The sequence below is a fragment of the Nipponia nippon genome, unplaced genomic scaffold (assembly GCF_047370975.1).
Source record: "Nipponia nippon isolate SJK-2023a ecotype South Korea unplaced genomic scaffold, ASM4737097v1 scaffold_3, whole genome shotgun sequence".
Lineage (NCBI taxonomy): Eukaryota > Metazoa > Chordata > Aves > Pelecaniformes > Threskiornithidae > Nipponia > Nipponia nippon.
This window is the reverse complement of record NW_028262347.1, coordinates 78,040,789-78,066,075: the sequence shown is the minus strand read 5'-3', so window position 1 is coordinate 78,066,075 and position 25,287 is coordinate 78,040,789. Positions and strand designations below refer to the sequence as shown.

Genomic DNA, 25,287 nt, shown 5'->3' with positions numbered 1-25,287 from the left:
CTGAAACCGGAGGGGCAGCTGGCTGCCTGCCAGGGACCGCAGCCAGCTCCAGCTCCCGCTGCCTACATGGCGACCGGAGCTTCACAGCACCTGTCTTTCCACTAGCTGCAGCCCGGGTCCCCGTAACTCCCTCAGGTCACCGCCGCCTCCGAGAGGACTCAGCACTTTGGGCATCGCTGAGAGATGCTCATCAGTCACGACCACCTAATGGGACCGCAGCGGAGGCAGCTCTCCCCGTTGCGTGTCCTGGCGCTCCGCAACCAGCTGCTACTGGGTCTCGACCCGGTGTATGGACGTAATTGAAGACAGGAGGGGGAAACTGAGATCAGAGAAATAGCTGCCTGCAAGGACAAGCTTCCAGGTGTCGTCCATGTCACTAACATGCTGCCAGCTACTTCCCTCTCTGCCTTCCTCCCGTCCACCCTGTGGGAAAATAAGATGGGGCAGGGGGAGGAAAAGAGCCAGAAGGCAACGTATGGGAAGGTAAAAGGTGATGAAGCAGCCACCAAGATGATGGGAGAAGCAGCTGTGCTACCAGCAAGCACCAGTGTTCAAAATCCAACGAGCACTGTGTAGCCCCGTGTCTGCCGCAGAAAAGGCTCCAGGAGCAGGAGGAGAACAGGCACATGGGCTGCCTCTGAAATCTCCTGTCAGAAAGCTACTCTGCTAGCCCTGTGCTCAGCCAGAAAGCTTTAGGCAGTGAGAAGGCATGGGGATGGTGGTATGTGCACAGGGGACTACCCAAGCCACTCCGCACCCAGCTGCGGCTCAGGACAGTTCTGACTGGAAACCGACGTTGACTCATCTCCGAAAGCCACAGAGAAACCCACGTATGCAACACTATGAAACAACCCTGGACAGTCTTTCTGTTGGAAATGTGTCTTTTGCCGTTCTTCTCATGAGCAGGGCCAGATGAATCCCAGCAGGGCAGAACAGGAGGAGCTGCACCAGCAACCCCAACCACAGCATCAGCTGACCTTCCGACCTGCATGGACACAACTCAGTCATGGCGAGCAAACAGTCCTCCACTTTTGTGCCAGGTGCCACCACTGCCATAGCTGGTAGATACCACCCACGGTGCCGGTGGCACTGGGGACGGCTCTCAGGTCTGTGGTCAGCCATAACAGCCAAGAAGTGACTGCCACCTCTTGGGGACCTCCCCCGTAGTGCCCTGGGCAATTCAACAGCCGTGATTCCTTGGTGGCTTTGTCTACCTGGGGACACTCAGGAAAATGAAATTATATTCACTAAATTAAGAACAGAAAGCTGTTGAGATAAATTGTGCTTAGGCCTCTGATGTAGAATTGAAGTGTCATTAATTTAACTTGCCTCCCTTCCTACCCCTTTAATTCTCAGAATGAGTGTCCATACAGAGTTTTAATGAGGTTTAATTAATCTTCTTTAAAAGGTAGCTTAGATTAACTTTCTTATGCTCCCCCTGTAGACAATCCAGGAATTACAGTATTAAAGCACCCTGCCTCAAAGGATTCTTGCACCTTGGGAACATTTCCTGCTCAGTTTCAATAGTCAAAATTTCTATGCTATCTTTTATGCCAGTTTTAGTCTACTGGCCCAAATGGGTCCACAAGAGACATTTGTATAAACTAATGCAATTAGTTAAAACCTTCTCCCTCGATAAAATTATAGGTCTGCAGGGACATTCTAATTCAAGTTAAGAATGATTTTACTGATTTAACTCTGTTTTGTTACAGATTAAGGATTTGCCTACCAATGAACTTGTACTGCTTTTAATAGGCCAGTTTCGTTAATGGAGGCAAACTCCAGGAAACAGACATATATTTTAGTAAGGACAACCTGGTTTAGTTGAGGTTAAACATGTATCTAACTGACTGGAGCTGAAACAACTCACATTGAGGTTGCACAAGTAAATTATTGTGGGCTAAGGCAGTCTCAGGTGCTGCAGGCAGCAGCTATGCTGTAACTCCCATGCACGCCCACTCTAGCCCCAAGGCAAGCGTTGGGTAATTTGAAGGAGGACGTGTAAGCACTTCTCACCTACCACAGTGCAAGACAGCAAAGGGGCAGTAACTGCTGAGCACCTGATGGACGGTAACAGCATAACTCAGGCAGTCTAGACAACTGCTGCAGTGTTTGAACAACTCCATCTGAAGCCATACCTTTGGTTAACTAACTGGTATCCTTCACAGAAATGACATTTTACTTAATGCAAGGTACTCTTAAAACGCACTATGAGCATACGCCCAAAGGGAGTTAGCACAATGCAAACTGCCTTCTAAAACAATTGTGTTTAATGGGTATGGACAAGGTTGTGGTCATGTTCCCTTGAACACTGTCTTTCTGCTAAGAAGAGGGACAAGATGGACCTTTGAATTACTGCACCATGGTGTTCATGAGACAGGTTCATATATAACAAAGTAAAACATTTTATGTTGCTTTCCTGTTTTTCCACTGCTTAAGGTTACAGAAGTGGCAACAGGTAGTGTTGTCAAATATATTGAGAGCTAGTTTTGGAGAGTACTCGATTTCAAAACAACTTCTGTTCTTTTCATATGGCAATGGACTTCCATTGGCCTTAGTTACAAAGAAGGTCCACAGGAGTGCAGATCTTTCAAGGTCCGTGGTGAAGAAACGCTGGCTGCGTTGGAGTTACTGTTGTAAAAGCCCCCTGTCAGTCAGGCTTACAGAATGGTTAAGAGCGACCACACTCGCTTCCCCTATCTCTGCCCCTAGAGAAAACATACTTGCGGTGAGCCCTGTAAGTGCCAGGTGGAAACAGAGCTAAAAACATTATAGAGGAAAAATGCCTCTGATGTGGTTTCCCTCCTTAACTATGAGCCTACAGCTTGTAAATGGAAAATGGATAGCCACCGACGGTCACTGACTCACATCCCTACCACTTACACCAAGGTCCCCAGCTATGCTAGGGGACTTGCTCTTGATTGAGATGCAAAGCAAGCGAAGGCAGTACTTCGGTTACTACAAATAGCCTATTTATCACTCCCACCTGGCACCTTTGGCTGACCAAAATGTCAGCACCGCTGTAGTGTACATTTAGACCGTTCTGGTACCTCTGTGTTGCGCTCAGGCTACTGCTGCTGCCACTTTTTTGAACTCTCCAGTCAGTTCCCAGCTTCTTGTCTCATACTCATTGACCAAGCACATCCCACCCTGCTTGAGGCAATACCCCAAGATGTGGATGAAATAATTCTAGCATTTTTGCTGCTTCCATGCAGAAATGATTCCCAGCACCAGAAAACTAGCACAATAATGAAACTATATGAAGAGATTCAAAATCAAATATGACAAGTGCTCCTCGCTAGCAAAAAGGTCATGATTTTCTTTCAAAAGGATCTTTTTCCTACAACAAACGAATGCTATGCCTTTTTAAAAATCACGGCAATACAAATTCATTCAGGACAACAAACTTGTGTCAATTTAATTACTGCAAACTGCACTTGCTGATAGAGAGAATAAGTAAGACAGAATAAGACAGAGGCTATTGCTTAGAAGCAGCATTTTTTCTACAAAATACTCTGAGGTGTAAATCTTGAGGGCCAGATTCTCAGTTTCGCCTATGTCAACACAAAGCAATGGAGGACTCTTCTCTTTGTGTCAGGCAGTGTCCCGGCTGTAAAATGTCTCACCTGACTCCTTACGTGCCTATGGGGCTGATGCAAATGACACAGAGAAGCCGCCCTTTCAGCAGGAAGGAAGAGAGCACATTTATGCATAACCCAGGGGAAGCACAGGTTTTCGATATGGCAATTTATCTTTAAATAGGGTCTACAATACTTTTATTTACAGGTTTCTGGTTTTTTGTGTCTTATAAACCAGGAATTCAGAAAAAGGTAGAGAAATTAAAAGCATGTTGAAACCTCACACCCACACCACTTTCTTCAACCTATGCTTCAGGTCTAAGAGACTCAGTAAGACAACCTCTCAAAAGCAACCACCGAATTCAAAACCATATGGCCATAAAGAATTAACCCCAGCTGACACACATTGCAGCATTACAGCAAATCTGTTGTTCCACAGGCAGGACGCTACAGTTTTCCAATAGCGAAGGATATTTTGTTTTTAACCACTATGCTATCTTTGGTTTGCTGTGTCGCTGCTGAGATAGAAAAATAGCACTCTTTGCACTTGCTTTCAGCTCTTGCAATGTGCTTTTCCATCCCTTTAAAGTGCAAGGAGCTGAGCCTACATTTACAGCCTTTCCAGAGATAACAAATAGGTCCCACTGGACAGTTTTATGTATTTATTTTGTCTTCCTTTACAGAGAAAGGCAACAGGCAAGGGAGTTCAAACGAAGCTCAGAGAAGCCAAAAAGGAAACCACAGGTTTTATTTTTCTCTTCAGAGCTTATGTTTAGTGAGGCCTCATCCCTCAGCACAAGAGATACTGTGCTGTGCTTTTCTGGGGTTTTTAAGTACCTTGGGTCACCCAGAGAGATTCTGTGAACTCCAATAAACCTGATGTTAACCAAAAGATGCAGATAAACACTCTTTAATTCTTCTCTTCCAACTTTCTCAGACCTCAGGTGAGATATACCTGGAAATAAGATGTTCCAGTTTCAGTGGCAAAGGTCATCTTTGATAACACGTTTTGGGAAATAAGTCAGATTGCTTATCCTCCGGTGGTAGTTCTGCTCTCTTTGGTTCACAGAGCATAAGGGAGAAAATTCTCCCTCCAGCTTCCTAATTCCACCCAAAGAGAAAGGTCATTGAGGCGAGACTGACAACTCAGTGTAGTTACGTGAGCTCCTGTGCGTCAATCTGTGCTCAAAAGCAGGTTTAGTTCTTCTTTTACTTCCCTCAATCATGACTCTGCTCTTGAAGGCCCTAGAAGTTAAACAGGAGCATCCTGGAGGCATTTTAGCTGATGTGCCTGTAAGCAGCCACAAAGGATTAACATTTCAGTTTGTGTTTTGTAAGTGGATCAGGCTATGCTGGCAACAAAAAGTTTGAGTGGTATAAAGCCCTTCTTCCACGCCGTGGTGAAATTCCCACTGACTTCAACAGCATGGGAATATCACTCCTTCCCCCAGTTCTGGGGGACTGCTTCTTTCCTGATAGATTGCTGGCTTGTAATTAGTCCAGGTTATAGCACTGGTGAGATACAGAAGTGGCTCTACTGGATTGGAGAACCGAAGTCTAATAATCAACCTGAAAAATAATTTCTGATGCTTTAAATGAGGGGTATCTTACAACAAAGCCTCAGATATACAATCTGCTATCACAATACCTGTAACAGCTTTATCCCGGAAATGGAGGTTCTTGCCTTCAAAGAGGGACTGCATAAACAAGGTATGATATTTTCCTGCCTGATGCCCCTCCCTTTTAAAAAAAAAAAAAATATATATATATATATATATATCTTTGCTATCTTAAATGCAAAGAAATTGAGGCATGTGGCTCTCTGGGCAAATTGTGAGGCATGTGTCAGGTTGGGGATCGTGTCTGTGCCAATGTGTATCCTCTGTCATGTCACTGTATACCAGAGGACTGCTGTGGGTGCTGTATCACATGGTCGGGTATTAAATGCATGGCTGGTAGGCATACTTCCAGCAAATAGCTCACTGTGGACAGGATGAAAGATTGGATGCAAAGAAGAAAAATCAACCACCCAAACAACGAAGTAAGGGGCTCAACTTCATTTCACGCCCTTTTATTCAGGAGGTCTTTGGCACATGCTGTTTCATTCTCCTTGCCAGAGCGCAGCCAGCTGAGCAAGCAAGGAACGTGTGCAACTTGCAGTAAGTAACTTCACAGAGGTCAATGAAATCGCTCACATGCTGAAGTCAATGAAGTCAACCCACACTCAGGTAAAACGTGTGCTTACTGAGCTTTGCCAAATCAGCACCTACCTCCTGAATAAAGTCCAAGGATTGCTGCAGCTTCCATTTCCTCTTTAAAAAACTTCCCCTCCATAAGAAAAGTGTCTTCTCCTGACAAACTGATAGAGCTCTTCCTCTACACCATGACAAGCTAAAACATGAGCAATACCAGATGCACCCTGCGTTAGTTACCAAATCTCTGCCGCTTTAATCCACTCTAACAGGACAGACGGGTGCATGTCAGCATGGGCCTTTGTCAACCCGCGACCTTCAGCTGACGTTACAGCTGCTGTCTTGAAGAACACGGCCTACTCCTTAATTGCATAACACAGCTGCACAAGGCTGTCACGGACAGAAATGGGGCAACTTAGCGTCAGGTTCAACACTTGGTCCAGGGTCAACATCACTAGGCTCAGCTTCTAGCCATGGGAGTCCCCTCCGGTGTCACCAAGTTTGTTATGGAAGAGAGAATCACGGTAGACAGAAATAGGGATTAGACAATGTCCACACCGAGACACCATCTCTCAGTCTGGAAAGTCCACGCACACAAGCCCACCATGTGTTCTTTGGGCAGTTGAATTGTTATCTCTCTTCTGGCCCTATTCACCTGTTGAGTTAATCTAAGTCAAGGAAATTCCATTATATGCCATAAATGTATAAAACTTGCTTTTGTTTAACATGACATTTGAGTTTGCAAAAAAGCCTTTGCTCCGAAATCCAATTATTGACTAACACTGCTAAGCATGTAAATAGCTCACTCCCAGATCCTCTTCTGACCTTTTCCTGTAATTTCCATTAGATTGTAAACCACAAGTTTGGCAGAGCTATTGCTAAGAAAGAACTTTCACCATCCCCACCACACAACCATAGGTAACATATGCAGAAACGAACACTCAGGGGCAAACTCCCTCTCACTTTGTTATCGATTTCCATCGACAGCTTTGCAATGAGAATGGATTTGGCCTTTTACCCTAAACAGGCATCCACCTCGTTAACACCTCTGGTTGTTGAAGAAAGCAGATTTGCAAAGAAACTGTTTGTTGTAGCACTAATCCTGGCAAATGACTCCACATCACCTCCTATGAACTTTCTAAATCAGGATGTTATTCAGTTCCCAGCTCACCACCGAATTCATTTGAAGCCTGATCTTGCCCATAGCCAACACAGACTCTCTAAAGAAAAAAACCACAAAAGCGCTAGCAGATCTGTTAGCAACAATGCTGCTGAAGCCTGGTTTAGAATGGAGTTTACCTCGCATTTAAGAAGGGGTTAGGCCCGATAGCCAACCTTCCTGTGATTAAGGTTTTCATGATGGTACTACTCTCTCATGTGGAATGTCTGGTGTTTATTAACACAGCTGGGTTCACAGTTCAATTATATGAATTCTTTGATGTCTCATTATGCAGTTAAGCCCATGCTCCAGTTTTCCCTAAGGCTCCTCTCCTCTCTCCAGACACTAATTTCCATGAAACTCCTCGGAATCTTAATATCTCCAATATTGCTGCCATTGTGCCACAATCAGCCAGCAGTTTCAAGCAGCATTTGGCAAGTTGGAGGTTAGGGAAAAGGGAGACAAGGGGCAAGCAGGCAGTCCTATTACGTATCTTTTTCTGAGAAAACTAGGTTAAACACACCAGTATACACTCCACCAAAGTACACTGCGACAGCAAGGATGACATACCATTTCTTGACCCAGCAGAGGGAATCTTACTCCTTGCTCCATTTTCATCACCAGCCTTTATATTATCCTGCTCTTTAAAACAATTTCAGACACAGAACTAATTCATATGCTTATGAAGAGCAAAGAATCATTTTAAGTGTGAGACCCTATATCCTTTAATTTGCTGTAAATCTATTTGTTTATTAAAAAAAAAAAGTCACCGGCCAGGAAAATCTCAACTTCCTCACCTCCTGAGAATCCACTCCTGGCTCTCTCCCTCCCTTCTGCCTCATCCCCCCTTCTCCTCAACACAAGCTCATGCTTTTCTTTAATTCAGCAAAATAAAATCTTAAACTTGCCTTTTGCCTGTAATTTCCTTTTTGTTCCTCCTCACAACTATTAAAAAAAAAAATAAATCTAACACTGAAGGCAAATACCAGTATTGATCTGGTCTTAATGTTTTTGTATCAACAGCTTTGATAGAATTTGGTTCCAGTGACTAAACATGACCATGATTCAACCAGAAATTGCATATTCACTTTGTTGCCTACTCCAGATGTGAAGCTTCATATCTGGAAGTGCTAATGCAGCAACACGCAGCGTTTCATGGAAGTCATGTTATTACCACATACACCGGTCTGCTTGCAAAACTTTGTATTTCAAGGCCCACAGTTTCAAAATGAATCTTTACTCTCAGACCCTCTGGATCTTAAGGCATAAAATCTGAACCTCTACTGTCTCTACTTTTAGATATTAGGACCACATTTAATTGCACAGAAGTTCTGGCATTCTGAGTAAGAAGTTTTCAATGAATGAGCAAAATCAGAGACTGCTTAAGCAGGCTTCAGCAATACAGTACAAAAAGACAGATAAAGAAAACAGCTTAAGAAAAGTAACCAATTTACCTGGAGTATTAAAAGCATCTGAATAATAGAAGGTGGAACTCTGGCTCTGGAACGTGATAATGCATCTTCCAATTTAATGTTGAGGGTAATTATATTCCTAAAGTGCAGAAGAGCCAGCTGCCGAACTGAGGGCTCCTTCCCCTTAGAAAAAGAAACAAAACAAGATGGATTATGAGCAGTGTGAAAATGAGTTTCAAAATCCTCCATCAAAATTCCTTCCTCCGCTTCTGAGGGATTACAAGAATGGTAAACCTGAATGAAAAGCAGAGGAAACATAACAAAGGACACAGAGCAGCCTACAAATCTGCACGGCGAATTTGATTTGGCAGTAACGAATGCTGCAGACAATGACTGAGTCTGTGCATGAAGATGATGAGGGGTTGGGCTGGGGTGTGGGGCAATCGTACTTGAGCACAGAATATATATGAATATTTCATACTTTAACAGTAATAAAATGTATCATGTTTAAAAAAAAGAAGAAAAAAAAGCAAGGCTAAAAAAGGGTTGAATTTCCATTATTTCTCAAGATTTTGAGTACTAGCTGGATACCATCCTCAAATTATATTAGGCATCCTGACTCAGCCCACCTGTGGATCCTCTTTTTCTCTACAGTTTAGGAGACTTCACTATAAGGTAGAAGCAGAGCTGCAGTTTTATACTGCATTTTCAGACATCTTTTTGCAGTTCAAGCATCACTTCTCATAAAAAAAAAATCTCATCTGAAGAACACGATGCTAGCTCTGCCTGCAGAGATTAACACCACTTGCCTTATACCTTATGAGGAGTTGTAAAACTGTTCCCTTTGCCGGCACCAGGGCTTTTTCCTTGGGTATATATAGCTGTACATACATATTCTTGCCTGCAGTTCTGAGTGCTGCCCACCAAATATTAACCCTCCTGGAAGGGCTGATATTCAGCTAGTATTGACTTACCTTAGTTTAGAATAAAAAAGTCTGACCCCACCCCACCCATTCCTTTTCACTTTGTTAATTATTTGTACTGAAGTAAAGAAGGCCAAATCTGCTTCAGTTGCTAATGAAGAGAATTTAGAAGAGCACATAAGCACCAGCTGGGCTTTTGGAAGTATCCTTATAACATCAGGCATCTAGATCTATTTGAAATTACATGGGAATTGGGGTTCTTAGCCTTTCCAGGTTCCTTTGAAAATTCAAGCAATTATTTCCACCTGAAAGGTGAGGAGGCTTGTGTTGCTAAATTATTTTCAAAGGCCTCAGGAACACAACAGTGAAAATGGGTATTTGGTGCAATTTTCAAAAACATCTGACTTAATTCTGATTTAGTCAAGTCACCATGGAAAACCAGGTTGAGAGCCTACCTGTATCTCCAGGTTCACAAATGCCTTGGATTTAAATTATGTGGCACTTAGAAAAATCTCCCATCATGTTCTAATAGGTTTTCAATACCATATTATGTCTATCGTTTTAAAGTTTCTACTGGTAAGACAGAAGTCAATGGGTGAACTAGTCCTGTATGTTTTTAGAGCTCTTCTCTTTCAGAATGAAATTTTGTGTAAAGTTGCAGCTTTTCCACTTAATTCAGATTTCATGTCTGTAATTAACTGCAGATGCAAATGGTAATATCAATCACATTTGGACAATCATTTTAGGCATGAAGTCCACTTGGAAAAATGGGAGAAAGTTTCCAGAGTTTCCCCAAATATGTTTAGGCACCAAACTCCCACTAAAATCTGTAGGCATCTACGAGCAACTCCAGAAGGCCACTTATACCTATCTGGTACAGATGTCCTTTGGAATTAAGTGATAAACAACATTCTGTGGCCATCATTAAGTTAGAAGAGTGAGCCTCATCCAAAACAGATCAAGTACCTATTGTGGATTTCAAATTACTGGAGTCAAATTCTGTGCTCATGTAAACTGGTCTAACCTCACTGCCTATTGCTGTTCCTTTATAGTAGCATAGAATTTGACCTTGGAAATACAATCCCTTTTCAAAAGTGGAGATATTTCAGAGATTAATTCACATCGCAGAGAAGGAAATGTATATATTTAAGTCAACACAGCTCCACTCATTTCAGTGTGTGCGTATTTTAGTTTATCCTTCGTAACCTTTTTTGAATTTTCGTGTAAGTTGACAGAAGCACTAACCATCCTCCCTGCACTCCACTCCTGTTTTCAAAGTTCCCCTTCATCTTTTTCACCCAAGCACTTCAAACCGCTGTTTGCATAAGTAACTTATTTGCATGACGTGACTACACGGAACAGCTGCACTGGGCGGCTGGCCCAAGGAGAGAGAGTTAAGGATTGCATCAATCTGTTGACAAACGAGTAAAGTTGCTTTTTCCAGTTTTTCAAGATTCTATAGTAACAGAGTAATTTTTCACCTGCACAGGATAGAAAATAGCCTGAAGCATGGGCAGGACATCACTGAAGAAAAAATCCCAGGTTTCAGCTAAGGTATCCAGTAGTTTCTGCCCTGCAAAAACACAAAATGAGCTAGTGAACTGTTTAGGTTGTAATCAGCTAACTGCAAAGACTAAAACACGCAGGAAACAATGTGGATCTGCTATTATACACAAAAATGAATCATGTAACATCTACTATTAGTAGTATGGAATTAGTATTCCTTTCACTGTATCAGATCATTCAGTATTTGTGTCTTTTCAGATGACACATCTAATGCTCTTAGTAAACTCAGAGACTTTGAGGTTGAAGCTTACTCAGAAAAACCCTGGGAAGAATAAAGAATAATAGCTCAGGTTACCTCCTCCTCTTCTTGCAAAAATACCTACCGGACAAGACTGCGGAGGAGAGCAGTAGGAGGAGGACACAGCAGGTTAAACGTGAAAATATTCCTGCAGAGAAGTCTCCCCCAGCATGCTCCTCTCTGCCCTCTAAGCTGTAAGCCAGCAGAGCAAACTGTGCTCTGTGGAGATCCTCCACAAAGCATCCCCTCAGCTTGATCCCTTAGCTTCCCTGTATCTCCACTTACATAGAAAATCTCACCCAAGATCTGTAGAAAAAGAGAATAGTCTTGCGGCTCTACTTTTTACTGTAACTTTCAAAGGATGCAGTCAAAACGTGAGTTTCCCATGGTCCTTGCAGCGAGGCCACCTCCCTCCCTATTTCCTCCCCAGCTGCAGCCACCTGGAAGCCTCCCCAGTGGAGATCAGAGAAGCTTTGGCCGGGTCCTACAACCAAGTTGGACACAGAGTTCCTCACAGAACATTTTGCAAAACACAGAGGCAAATGCAGGAGCCGAGATCTACGGGAAAGGAAGTCTGGCTCGATAGCTGGATGCTGGCTTCAAATCCCTGTTCCCCAAAACGGCCTGTGTGACCTTGGGCAAGCTCTTTAGCATCCTTGTGCCCCTAATCCAGCTGTGAAAGGTGAGCAATGCCACTGCACCTCCACCAGCAAGTATTATGGAGATAAATACATCAATGATTATGAGGCATTCAGACAAGATAATATGACTTTTCAGGAAGCAAATTCAATAGCAATTAATCAATATTACTATCGGTGTCAGAATCACATGCTATTCTTAATTTTTGCGTTACAGCATTACTTAGGGCCTCAGCTAGGGAACATTTTGCCCAGAATTACACACACATCACAAATAAACTCCGCATGAAAGCATCTACACTCCAAGTTAGCAAGTGCCAATCTTTATTATGGGGTACTTGATCTCCCTGCATTTTTAAGCACATGACAAATAGCACCAGCTCTGGCCCATCTGCAACTCCTGAATTATTCGTGGATTGATGACTTTAAGTGCTTTCAGTGACAAATGTGGATCACCGTGCCATACTGCAGCTGCTGGCTTGTGAACCACGCCAAGGTCTTCATTTCTGCACCATCAGGCAGGAGTTCTCTCTGTCCTACACACTCGTGCACAAGACTGAACAAGGTGTTCTCAGTTCCAGTTTTTTAAAAATTTGTCTTGCATTAGTTCTAGTGAAACACAGCAGGGAACCAGGTCCAAAATTCCTAGTAGCTGTAGCAGTAATAATAATAGTAAATACCGTTGCGTTATAACCTCCATATACTAGTGTCTGAACACTGAAGTGTTTCAAAGATCATGAAGGAGAAGCCCAATCACTCTTATGCCTCGAGGGCAGAGCTTTAAAAGGAGTTAAATACATTAGTTGCCCACAAGTTGAGGCTAAGTGGAAACTAAGCCCTTACAAATCTGGCTCCAGATGTGGGTGCTGAACATTCGTCCTTTTCAAATCTTGCTGCTAGAACTGCATGAAGTCAAATTACCCTGTTGAGATGGACATGCCTTTTCTGCCGCACACTCCCTTCATCCCGTGGGCAGCTTGTTTTGTGAAGTGATGGATTTCTGTACAGCAGCTCAGAAAGGCTGCAAAGTTAACTGCCTTTCGCCAGGCAAGGCCTTTTACTGGAGACTGTGGAAGAATTCCTACAGTTTGTTGATGATGAGCATCTTTCACACAGGGGAACATGACTTCCGTGTTCTTTCAAAAATATGTTTGTTTTACTGTCAGGCAAAGATCCCTACATTTACCATAAGCATTTACCAGATTCCAGGAAGCTGGGTGACTCTAAATGCTCATTTTAATGAAGCACAATATAGTCAATTTTGTATGACATAAAAATGCATGTAGTACTTTTCACAGTGCTTCTAAAAGTTAATTGAAACTCCTGAAAGAAATATAAGAATAAAAAAAATCATCATTTCAAAACAGAAGCTAAAATTTTCAACACCTCCTGCAGGACAAAAACCCTCCAAAGTGGGCTCTGAAGTGTTCTTTTTTCTCTTTTGAAAACTTCAACACCAACCGGATAGGGAAACTCAAACCACGGGGTGCAGAACAACCTGAGATTTGAGGGCAGGACCGCTGCTGCTGCAGATCCAGGAAGGGAGCCCTGCTCAGAATGGGAGCTCCCAAGATTTCTGTGCTCCCAGCTTTGTCTTGGGTGTTTCGGGAGCCATGGGGTCACTGACAACAGGATGGACTCTGGGGTGCTGCTGCCTCTGCTGCCAGGAACCCCAAATTCCAGCCTTGGAAACTCACATCAATCAGCAGCTCCCCAGGCAGGCTAAAAGAAAACTGTCTGTCAGAAAGTCCTCTGCCTCTGAATGAGATTCCTAAATTACAGCTACCATCCTGTAACTTGCTAGTTTTAGTGAGCTGACGTTTCTGAGGACAGACTTGGAAAAAACATGGCCAATTTAATCCTCACCTTACCAGCATTTCTGACCATATTTTAAGGGGCAACCACAAAATGATACACCAAATTCAAAACCAATATCAACTTAACAGCTTGCTGAAATTTTATATTTGCTAAACATACTCCTACATTTGAAAGCCCTTTAGTGGCCTCACATTTCAATTTTTCATCTCAGCGTTGATCTCAAACATCAGAGATAGTATTTTTGATTTTCAAGCTAGTAAAACCAGAAGAAAAAGGGGTTGGACTTTGGTAGGTCTCTGCATCTAATTTGCTGATTTGATACTTAAAAACCAACTTCCTTTGTGATTTACAAAGCAGCTATGAAGACCTTGAGATCCTTACAGCTTCCCTTGTGCCCTCCAAGCTGTTATTTTATATAACTAAGGAATTCTGTGTTCAGCTTAGAAGAGTTCAGGCACTTTTTTATGTTGGTTTTTTTTTTTTTTTAAATGTGAAATTGTTCTCTTTTTGCAGTGTTCATGGCTATTGTATTTTCATCAGAAAAGCTGGGTCCCATAGCACCATCTTAATCTGATCAACTGTACTGTCAGTAATGAAAGGTCACATTTAGGATTTATAGAGAGCTGAAACTACTGGAAATGGTTGTCTCCAGGCTACTGCTTAAATAGTATATTTAGACTAAGTGGTATTATGACTGCAGCTTTGGAAAAGGAAAGACGCATTTCTTTAAAATTGCCTCAAGACTCCCCAGAGATCTTCAGACTGTTTACATGGGCAATAATTCCTGAAGATATTCTGAAATCATTTCACCCTCTGATGATGTACAGAATCATGGAATCATTTAGGTTGGAAAAGACCCTTAAGATCATCAAGTCCAACCGTTAACCTAGCACTGCCAAGTCCACCACTAAACCATGTCCCTAAGCACCACATCTACCCACCTTTTAAATACCTCCGGGGATGGGGACTCAACCACTTCCCTGGGCAGCCTGTTCCAGTGCCCGACTACCCTTTCAGTGAAGAAGTTTTTCCTAATATCCAACCTAAACCTCCTCTGGTGCAACCTGTATGCCTACATGTAGGACAAAATGGCATATTTAACAGCACGTCTAAATGCCGCACAACAGCATAGGACACAAAATGAGGGTGACTGTAAAACGACACATCTGATGGAGGTTATCCTTGAAGTTTACTTCCATAAGGTGACACCTCCAGAAGGTACAGACAGACAAATGGAGCCTTGACTGTAAAAAAAAGACAGTGTCTGACCTTGTTTATGTAAGCATGAATCCAGAATAACTCTTAACCCACAGCGTTATTTTGGACTTAGACAGACACTTCAACTAACTGGGATATTATTGCTTAGTTTTTTGTTTATTGAGATATCTCACTCTATTTTTTCACTTTTTCTTAACATTGAGCTGGCTATAATTGAAGGAGAAGGAGGTGTCCATGCTGGAGGTAATCTTTCCTTTACTCCCATGCTGCTGCTCTAGGCAATCACCTCTACTTGATGAAAGCCAATGGGAACACCAAGGCAGGACACAACAACAGGCTGCAGGAACGAATTGATACAAACTAATCCATAGTCTGGGAAAGAGAGTGGAAAGCACCACACTGCCTCCAGAATGCATTTGCTAGCTCCTGTGACAGACATAGGTAGCCATGCTAAAATCCAAGTTACCTTCATAAAACCGGATCTTGTCCCTTAGGATCACCATGCCTTTTGTGAGCAGCTGATTCTGTAAATAAAATATAGACTACCTTTACTCAATTCTGTACTTCCCTACAGCCACCATATTTCACATTTTGTTCATTCTTAACTTTTGACAATAAAGGGGGTCTTTTATTTTAATGATCAATCACTAAAGGACTCCTCCTGTGTCCATCTGGCTTAAATCAGTTGGGACACTTGTCAAATGATGATACAATCACCTACTGCTTTCAGGATACAGCACGTATTCTGTGTGGTACAAAGTGCTTCTTGAACTTCAAATGGCTGACCCACAAAGCATGTACTCTGTCTTAGAGAAGCAGAAATACTGCTCCAATAGACAGTGTGTACTTACTACTAAATGTCCTTCCTATTAACTATACTACAATGAACTTAACTGGTTTACTCAGGAACTTAAATTTTAAGTTAAAAGAGAATGTCTCAAGTCTACTGAAAGACAGCAATGTCATACAGAAACACAGTGACTGCACAAATCTATTCCACGGCTTGGGATTTCACTATCTAACTATATATACATAAAATCCAAATCTCATTATTCTATAAATGACAGAACACAGACAAGTCAGTGGACATCTCTCAATGGTTTCAAGGGGCTCCAGATCAGCATTTACAGTGGGTGAAATGATTTTGCTCAGTATCATATAACAAAATCTGATTTAAATGAAAGAAAACATGCCTACCTGTAGATATTCAGTGAAAAAGGATCCCAGTTCTGTTTTCAACAATTGCCTGTATTAAAAAGAATAAGAAAAGGATCTGTGTAATCAGCAAATTGTATTAGCTGCGCACTGCATGGAAAAAGGGAAGTCACTAATAGCAAAATATTTTCATATGAGCACAGAGCCTGTCAATAATGCCTAACTAGAAACACAGCAAACGGTCAACAATACCAGCATTCAACCAGCATTTCTATGTGTTGAAAGATAATCTGCTGTGCTTTTAGATGGCTCATTTGCACAAATGCACATGAAACGAAATTGAGATTTGACAAAAAGAGGATGCTTTCCATCCTACATCTAACCGTTTTAAAAACGCTTGAGTTGTTCTGCTGTGCCAGGGCTTCACTGGCGCCTGGCGTTGCAGACGTGGGAGAACGCCTGGCGCTCTCTGCCCATCCATGGGCCTGAGCCAAAAAACGAGCACGTGACTTGGCTGACATGTTCAGAGCCAAATCATCCCTGTCCTGTGTAAGGCTGAAAAAGAGAGCCATGACAAAATGTTTAGAGAGGAACCTGAAGCAGGATGATACTCTGCGGGTTTTGTTGCAGGCATGAAACTTGGCCAGTTTTCCTTGAAAGGGTCACGATCCTCCAGTCCGGAGACCCATGACAGCTGAAGTTTCATATCGTTTCAGTGAAAAAGCAGGTAGGAATTTAACAGTTTAGCTCTGCCTTTCATGATTCCTCTACACTAAAACCTACAAAGCAATCTCAGAGAGCAAACCAAACTCACGTGCAAAAAAATTCCCACAAACAACCCTCACATTCAAAAACTGAATTCAACCCAATCCACAAGCCCAACATTCGTATCCAGATAAAACTCACTACGTTGCTAAAGAGCTGTATGTCACATAAGTCTCACGTGTTGGATGCTAGATGTACTTCTCTGCACTCAGGTCACTATTAAGATGCATAAATGAGAGCGTGGACCTTATAAAAATGTAGTCCCAGCTGGGTTTTCTGAACATTTGCAAATCTCGCCTGGAGCTCTTTTGAAAACCTGTCCTTGTGTGGCCACGTCAGGTCCCACGAAGAAATGAGGCCAAATTCAACTTAAAATCTAAACACCCACTTCAATTAAGGTAGTTATGCAAATGATATATTCGGTAGCATGTTATCATCTATCCCTTTGGGCTATGTCTTTAACTAACAAATAACTTATTAATCAAATTATTTAACTAGTAAAAAAATACACGTCTGATTCAAAAAGTTCAGCATATCCCTACACTCCATGAAAAAGTCTGCAGGAGTTGGATCTGATGTTTTTAACACCACATGCTTCAGCACAACCTCTTGAGATCTTCTGAAAATTCAGGGAAAGGAGGAGCAGGTCAATCTTTAGGAGGCCGAAATACAGTATCTTATTTATTTATCTTTAAGCACATGTCCACACTGACCTCATAGCACCCTGTGGAAACACTCTAGGCATAAACGAAATAGAAAATAAACAAAAGGAAGGGGGTTTTCAGATGTTCCTAAGCATCAAAATCCTATTCTGTTAGAAACGTGATTAATTCCGACAAACTATCTATGGACAAAAGTTTTCAAAGCCAGCTCAGGCTTTAGCCATTGGTCTCTCATTGCCATGAACGGCCACTGCACGGCTAGCGCCTGTGGCATGCTGTTGCAACATATGGGAGAGGACAATCTTTGCAGTGCCCTGAGACTCCATCCTCAATGGTACCCACTGACAAGCCCTTGGCAGGGGTTAAAACCCACCTCCCCCAAAGACTGTTAACGTCTTAAAGACTTAAGAGTACATGAGTGAGTACAAGGACGCTATAGCCAAATCATGCCATGCTCACTCAAAGCGGGAATTTACTGTCCAAGTGGTGTGATTTTTTTCTGGATCACAAGTGAAGGCACTAAAGGTTTTTCTTACTTTGAACATGGATAGATAAACCATTTTTTTAGGTTAAAATAACAAGAAAGTTGCAGTTTTGAATTCTCCTATGATAGAGACAATTTATTCCCAGATAGCTCTTTGTACCACTGTTTTTAAAAAAATACTGATACTTTATGCTGACACGTTTTGCTTATCTACCCTCTTCTCAAGCTAGCAGCTCTTTGAAGTCTAGTCCTGGATTCCTCACAGTCTTGAACAAGCAATTTGCAAATACCTTCTCTTTTCAGATTTTAGGTTCTACTGATAATTCCTGGCATTTAGGGCAGGAAATACAAAATGATGTTCTACTTATGCAATAACTAGCCCTCTGATAAAACAAAATCCAAGCACATTTCCATTTTTTTCAGCTGTGAATGAACTAAACAACCAGCCTGTAGTTAATTATATGCACTGGACTGCATCACACCAAGCAGCACTATGGCTACATTAGCATCTCTGTTTACAGGGTGGAAGAAGAACTGACAGCACAATTAATGCATCTTGCTCTTTGAATCCCTCATAATACAGATACTTCATGCTGCTTAATTAATTTTTCATGAAATAGTGAGGCCCTCAGGCCACATCAGAACACTGGTGTTTGATGTTCTCTATATCCATATTCATTTAAGAGAGATCCGCAACAAAACTGGATCCAAGACATTGCTTGCAATTTTTTTTCATCCTTGCTTAATTTCCTTTAACAAAAATCACTTAGGTTGTCACCTAAGTGATCCTGGATAATTCAGATTACTGAATAACCTTATCTAGATATGTGGACATCATGGTGGCATCCAGGTAAAAATCTAGCTAAACCTAAAACAGATCCCTGATCAGGTAGCAGACCTCACTTCAAGCACATCCGATTTTGAAGTCAGTCATTTTGCACTCTTATGAAGCTTGTTTAGCACTGGTATGAAGATTCCATGGCCTGTTTAATGACTTCATAAATTAAGGTGATAATATAAATTCACATAAAATATGCTAAAATAGCTCCTGACGTTTTTGTATCTTCCTGCTCTCACTTCTTTGGTTCATTTTGAAATTAACTCTCACAACATTACTCAGAATGGAACTTCTAACGCTGTATAATATCTGTTAAATAAAGTCAAATGAAGCAAATGGAAACAAGTGAATTTACTAGATTTGAACTCTTGCTACAAAAAAGGAAACGCCACTGAAATGTGCTCTGTTTGCATCAAAGCAGTATCCTGAAACTCAGAAAAGAGGCGGTTATAAATATGTATGAGCTTTAATACAGGACATCCTGCTTCCACTGTGTTTCCCTTTCCTTCTTTTTCTTCCTTGATTTACAAGTGGTGTAAATAAACACTTTGAAATGACATATGGTGCATGAAATGAAAAAGGAAAAAACACTGTATGATTACTATTATCACACACATACATCAAGAGAAATACTAAACAGTAAGTATATGCACATAGATTTTTATCACCTGACTTTTGACTCAAGCCCCTATTAAATCATCTAGTAAGGCCTCAGAAGAAGTAATGTACAAACATACACTGGTGATACTCCCAGTTACTAGAGTATCTTCTCACCACCTTACTTACTTCATTAGCTTTAGCAGAGTTATTCAGGAGTTAAAGCGTTATGAAAAAGACTGAAGTCACACACTGGTTTTTTTAATAGTAGGGCTTCTGAGCACTACATAACTCCATATTTAAGGCCACTTTCTAATGCCAGAGGAATGCAAGAACGGTGTCAAAAGGCATTGGTGTAAATGAGTGGCAGCTTTTATGAGCCAAACCTAGAAGAAAAGTCAATGGTACTGCACAGATTTGTACCCACTGATGTTTTCTTAAATAATCAGTGCATACATAACCAGGGTTCAAAGCCTTGAGAACTGCATTCAGAAAAGGAAGTTATACGTATTTGTTTGCACGTATGTGACATACAGTCGTTGAATATACGTGACATTCCTGAGTCAAAACGATGGTGTGCAAATATTGTGGGCATAACGTAACTGTTCAAATATATATGCTTGGTCTGTGAGTCAACGTGGATATTCAAGGTTTAATTATGAAAAGTATCCCAGAATCTGCTCTAATTAAAGTAGTAAAATAAAATAACTTATTTTACTGTCCTGTAACTGTTGGAAAAAAGTTACTGATACTAGCTGTTTACCTGAATGCTTCCACACTCAAATTCTGCCCAGTGGAAACAACGGCTATTTGTTTCTTTTTATTTATGTACTTATAGGGAAAATGCATCCAAAACAATCGTAAGGCAAATATACACTTGTTTCACTTCTGAGGCCATGTTTATGAATCAGATATTTTTGCATTCAATAGTAACATTAACCCAAAGAAAGTTATTCTGAATTAAATAACAATAGTAGTAAGTCAGATATTTTTGGTATGTGTCAAATCAGTAATTTCTTAGTTAGGTTTTGAGCTGAATTTAGGTGAGGTAAAAGGGCTTCCGTTGCAAATATTCAGGAGGCCCCAAAACGTTATTGACTGTGGTTGGCAGTAAAATGAAGCAGACAGCAGGAGAGCAGTAGCTTCTGGAAAGAGCCCGTGGCTGGACGTTTAAACAGGCATGTTTAAAAAATAGCACTATCATGCTCTCCTCTAGAGACAGATCTTTCAGCTGTTGTGTCCTCTTCACCCACTTGCAGTTTTCTCATCTTAGCTTTTTTCTATGAGTGAAGTAAGCAGGACACACACGAGAAGCTTCACAAAAACAAACTTAGAGTTGTCACCGAGAGGATGGACAGCTTTTGGCAATGAATCAGAAGGCTGTTCAGGCCAAGTCAGGAACAGGCAAGAGGGAACAACCTCAAAGCAGCAATAGACAAGAACCAGTCTCGAAAGCCACGCTGCATCTCACCCAACGCTGGCTCATCCCATGAGAGTTACGCTGCTGACGCCTCGTTTACGACAGCAGCTTTCTAGCGTGGTCTAGATTTCACAATATTTTGTCCATCAGCTCAGGTATGAGTCACCAACGTTGTCCGCCAGGAAGCAGAGCAAAACTGAGCAATCAGTCAAGATAACAGCAGCATTATCCTTACCCTAACAAAAAGAAATGGGCCTATCATGCAGCAGCAAAGCCCATCATAAAATGGAAAAAACCCTCAGTCTATTTGTAGTCAGCTTGCCTGTTCAGCGGCATGGGATGCTGCAATAAATTCAACGCAACTATATTAGCAAGCATCATCATGGTGCAGGGTTTATACCCAGGTAAATGAAAGTAAAACCTGGGCACAATTCACCAAATAACATCCATCCATCCATCCATCCATCCATCCATCCATCCATCCATCCATCTATCTATCTATCTTTTATTTGTTGGTTCATATAAGATTGTATTTGTCTCTGTCACACCAGCAGATAATTTTTCCTCTTCTGTCCCTCACCAGCACATCAGCATCCTGAGGCAAATGCATTGGGCCAGGAAATCTCAGCCCAGAACTACCATTTTTTATCATTCAGATAAACCTGAAGAATCCTAACTGCACTTACAGTAATAATGATCAACCATTATTGCAATAACTAACTCAAAATGATTGATGGATCATGCTAACTGACAACCATCCTAGAAAAGCTATTCTTTGTATGTCATTTTCTCCCCAGAGAAGTAAGAAATAACTGGAGAATAAGTTTTTTTAATTTCAAAAAGACAGAGAGAGAGGGAAAAAGAGAGATCGCAGGCCAACTGTCATTCACCTGGACTTCTCTGAAGATATTCCCACAATGAAAGAAATCAGACTGGGACAGCCATCCCAGACTGGGAAGCAGAAAGGGGCAGATAATCCCAGAATATCTGGATATGCTGTGGATTTTGTCAGACTCCAGTGCCTGGATAGAGTGGGAATAAGCAGCAAGGGAAAGGGAATTACTGAGGCTCTTATCTGAAGACAACCAGGGAATGTAATAAGCTGTCTGTCTTTTGTCTTCTCTTCCACTGTTTATTCTTCAAAGCATTGGGACAAATTTCTAAAAGGAAATTTGCTACCTTGCCCTTGTCAGTGAGAGAGGGTTTGGTAAGTAATAATAAGTGCTAGAAAAAGCAGTAAAGTGCTAGAAAAAGTAGTAAAAAGTAAAGTGCTGTAAATCCAGGTATCAGCTTATCTCTTGGTAAACTTTTCTTTGCAGCTGTAACTTAAATAACTCGAATGGTAGGATTTTCACCTTCTTTTTTTTTTTTTTTTTAAGGAAAAAAAGTTCCCATTATACATTTCACTGATCCATATTTAGTCTGTTGCTAACAGTATCATCACAGTATGAGAAAGAAATAAGAACCTTAAACTGTGTTACTCAGGTCACTGTGCTGACAAGACAGCTTTCTAACATCTACAGCATATTTGGCCTGTGTGGAAGGAACAGCTAGATGTGAGGGACCACCAGGCAGGACATCTTTCCTTGCCATGTCACACTCAGCGCTTGGAGGCTTTACATCCTCCAGGGATGCAAGGGAAGCACCTCGGAGCTAGGCCTGGCACCTATGGAAAGGGCAGCATCATTGCAGTGGTACAGCGCTGCATTACCAGAGGGGTCCAGGTTTTTCCCTTCCTTAATTTCAGTCCAGTATGTCAAGACAGACTCTGAAATAATCCACCCTACTCCCAGCTAAATAACTCCTTTGCAGAAGGAGGAACCCAGCTCTCATTATGCCGCGAAGTATTGACCCACATCAGCAACTGCTATTCACTGAGGCCAAATTGACCGTACTGGTTGAAACTACCACTGGGGAAAAAAAAAAAATCATAGTACTGCTGTAGAAGCTTTCAAGTGTGAGTGCTAGCAAACAGTACTGTGCACGCTGGCTAATCACACCTTGCGCAGAGTCCAGTCTCTTACCTGACTCCTTCATTGAGGTTGTAAAGCTCATGGTCCGGGAGACCCTTACGCTGGAACACCGCTATTACTCCATTGTGGATACTGAAAGAGGACATTAGGAGTCATTAGCACCCGATCACATTTTAGAAGGGTATCACTTCCACAATAAGCCTAACGTCTCTGCCTAGACACTGCAGGACCTTTTTAAAAGTCATAGATGACTTCTGGTACCCCACCCCAGATGCCTTAAGGGAAATTATTGCCTAGAAAATAGATGACATCTTTGAAAATCAGTTCTTTTTGATTTGTTCCAACTTGGTAACTTCAACAGTTGCAGATCTGAAATCAGTAATTTCAGAAAACTTAGGTTTTAGGTACTTTATATATTTATATATACCTATATTTTAGGTACTTTAAGTATTTTAAGCATAACTTCTAATATATTCATATATTAAGTATATTTGACGTATTTTTAAGTATATTTTTGTCTCTATGGCTCACGACAGAGACAATTAACAGCTTCACTATGAGATCAGTGATGACATTCCCGGCATTGTTGGCATGTTTGTCTGAGCTATGGTTACTTGATTTCTTTATCAACAGGTCAGCATTTATCCATACTGGACACTATACCTGAAGTTTAACCCACAAATATAGCACCCCTTTACTAGAATAGAATCTCAAGAATGGTTAGCTCTTTAAAACAAACAAACAAACAAACACAATTATGAATTTTAAGTCAATTTAACCAATCGCTCAATCATTTTCAAAAACGAAACAATAGAAAAGGGGCAATTGGTTACAAAGACTGTTTCCGATTACCACTTACTCATTTCTCAAAGATTTACGCTCTTGCTCCAGCTAAAGGAAAACCAAGGCTGTGCTGAAAGAACAACAGGTCTAGAGTTTCTAAGGAGGACAGAGAGAGAGGCAGCGATGTGCTAGGCATAGGCAAACCATCTGTCCTACAAAAATGCTCCCTTTTCATTTTCAATGCCATTTGTAACTGTTCTGCAAGTAGACGTTGCTTAGAGGTGGTGACTTTCTGCTGCCATCAGACGCAAACCAAGACAGGATTGAGAGCACAAAATTCTAGCTCAACAGAAAGTCACATACCCAACGCTTTTTGTCCTTGGGGCGTATGGCCACCAGCCCTACAAATTCTAGGATGCTGAATAGCAAGAACCTGCCAGGTACTACAGGTACCTGGCAACCCATGTGCTTAGCAGCGATGCCTACTGGTCCCATGAACTTAACAAGACTGCACCTCAAAGGGTTACTGAAATGAGTATGTGCTTCAAGATGAAGCCCTGAAATGCTCCTGAAATACACCTGACACAATTAGCACGATGACACATCGGCCTAAATCACTGAGCTTAGGTCTGAGGACAAAGGTAAAGAAATGCCAGTGAAACGTGAGACCAAACCTGTTCCAGTATTAGTAGGATGGAGTAGAAGTCTCCTTCCCCTGCCCCAACCCAGTGCCACCTTTTATAGCCTCACAGCTTTGACTCGAAAAGGAAAGAAGACTCACGTGGTCCCTCCATCTGTCAGCTCATCCCCACTCCTCCACTCTTGGAACCGGTTCGCAATTTCTACCACATTTAACTATGGAGTTGAGGTCCCTAAAACATTACGGTCTTTTAGGTTTCAGCTGGGGTAGAAGGAGCATCTTTTAGTGACCAAGAGCTTACTGCAGGGTGAGCTCAGCCTTTATTCAACACGCATACAGACGCTTTAGCTTTCCGACACTAACACACAAGAAAGCAACCTTTATCAGCTCCACTGCTCATACTACTGCCTCTCGGTTTCTAATATGACTGCTTTTACTGAAACGAACATTTCCACCGCTGGCAGCGACTGCAAGTTATTTCACTTCTGTCTGCCTCAGCTACCCCATGTGTAAAATAAAGATAATGCCACTGACCACTAAAGTATGTTTTAAGATATATTTATGAAAATCAACAAAAGCAATGAGTGTAATTATCAATAGCAGTATTACATGCCAACATTGTCACTGCTTTTTTCTTCTTCCCTCACAATCCTCCTGATTGAAAAGGGAAAATACATATTTTGGTGTATGCCTCTTCCTATTTAATGTTGCACCTGAGAAGGGGAGATGACATCTTAAGGCTTATTAGAAAAAAAACACTGGGCAGAAGTCTTCCTGCTCTGCACTGCCTTCTTGGGTGGCTGTCATTCTGCATACCACCTTCCAGCCTGTACTCAGCAGGAGCAAGGAGTAGTAACAACCAGCCACAGAGGTGCTCAGGAGGTGTATTTTGGGGTCACCGACTTAAATCACACCCCTAAAACATCTACTGAAAAGATCTTCTGAGGATCAGAAGCTACAGCATGCAGATCCCTCCTGGGGATGTGGTTTTACCAGTGACTCTACAACATCATTTTTCAGAGCATTGCAGCTGACCTCCCCCTGCTCACACTGCGCTGGAGTCTGGAGCAACGGAGCAGCAACCAGCTTCAGAGCTCTGGAAAGCAAAACCAGGACCAGATTTGCCCATCCTGGAGGTACCAGGATTTGGGGTTGCCCTGTATTGTGAAGAAGAACTAAAGGCGATATCTGTTCATAAGGTCTCCAGCGGGAGAAAGCCTGATTCCTA

The 25,287-nt window shown here is 41.8% G+C and overlaps 1 protein-coding gene across 6 annotated transcripts in view; it reads right to left on the bottom strand.

Moving 5' to 3' along the window:
* The window catches only part of PRR5 (proline rich 5), a 93,885-nt gene that overhangs the window by 20,639 nt on the left and 47,959 nt on the right, over positions 1–25,287 (bottom strand). For all 6 annotated transcript variants that reach the window (XM_087766346.1, XM_087766344.1, XM_087766348.1 and 3 more), the window contains 5 exons: positions 22,688–22,768; positions 15,940–15,988; positions 15,209–15,266; positions 10,746–10,837; positions 8,384–8,524 (listed from right to left, as the gene is read on the bottom strand). In XM_087766346.1, the coding sequence (XP_087622472.1) occupies positions 8,384–8,524; positions 10,746–10,837; positions 15,209–15,266; positions 15,940–15,988; positions 22,688–22,768 (421 nt within the window). The remainder of the gene's footprint in view (positions 1–8,383; positions 8,525–10,745; positions 10,838–15,208; positions 15,267–15,939; positions 15,989–22,687; positions 22,769–25,287) is intronic.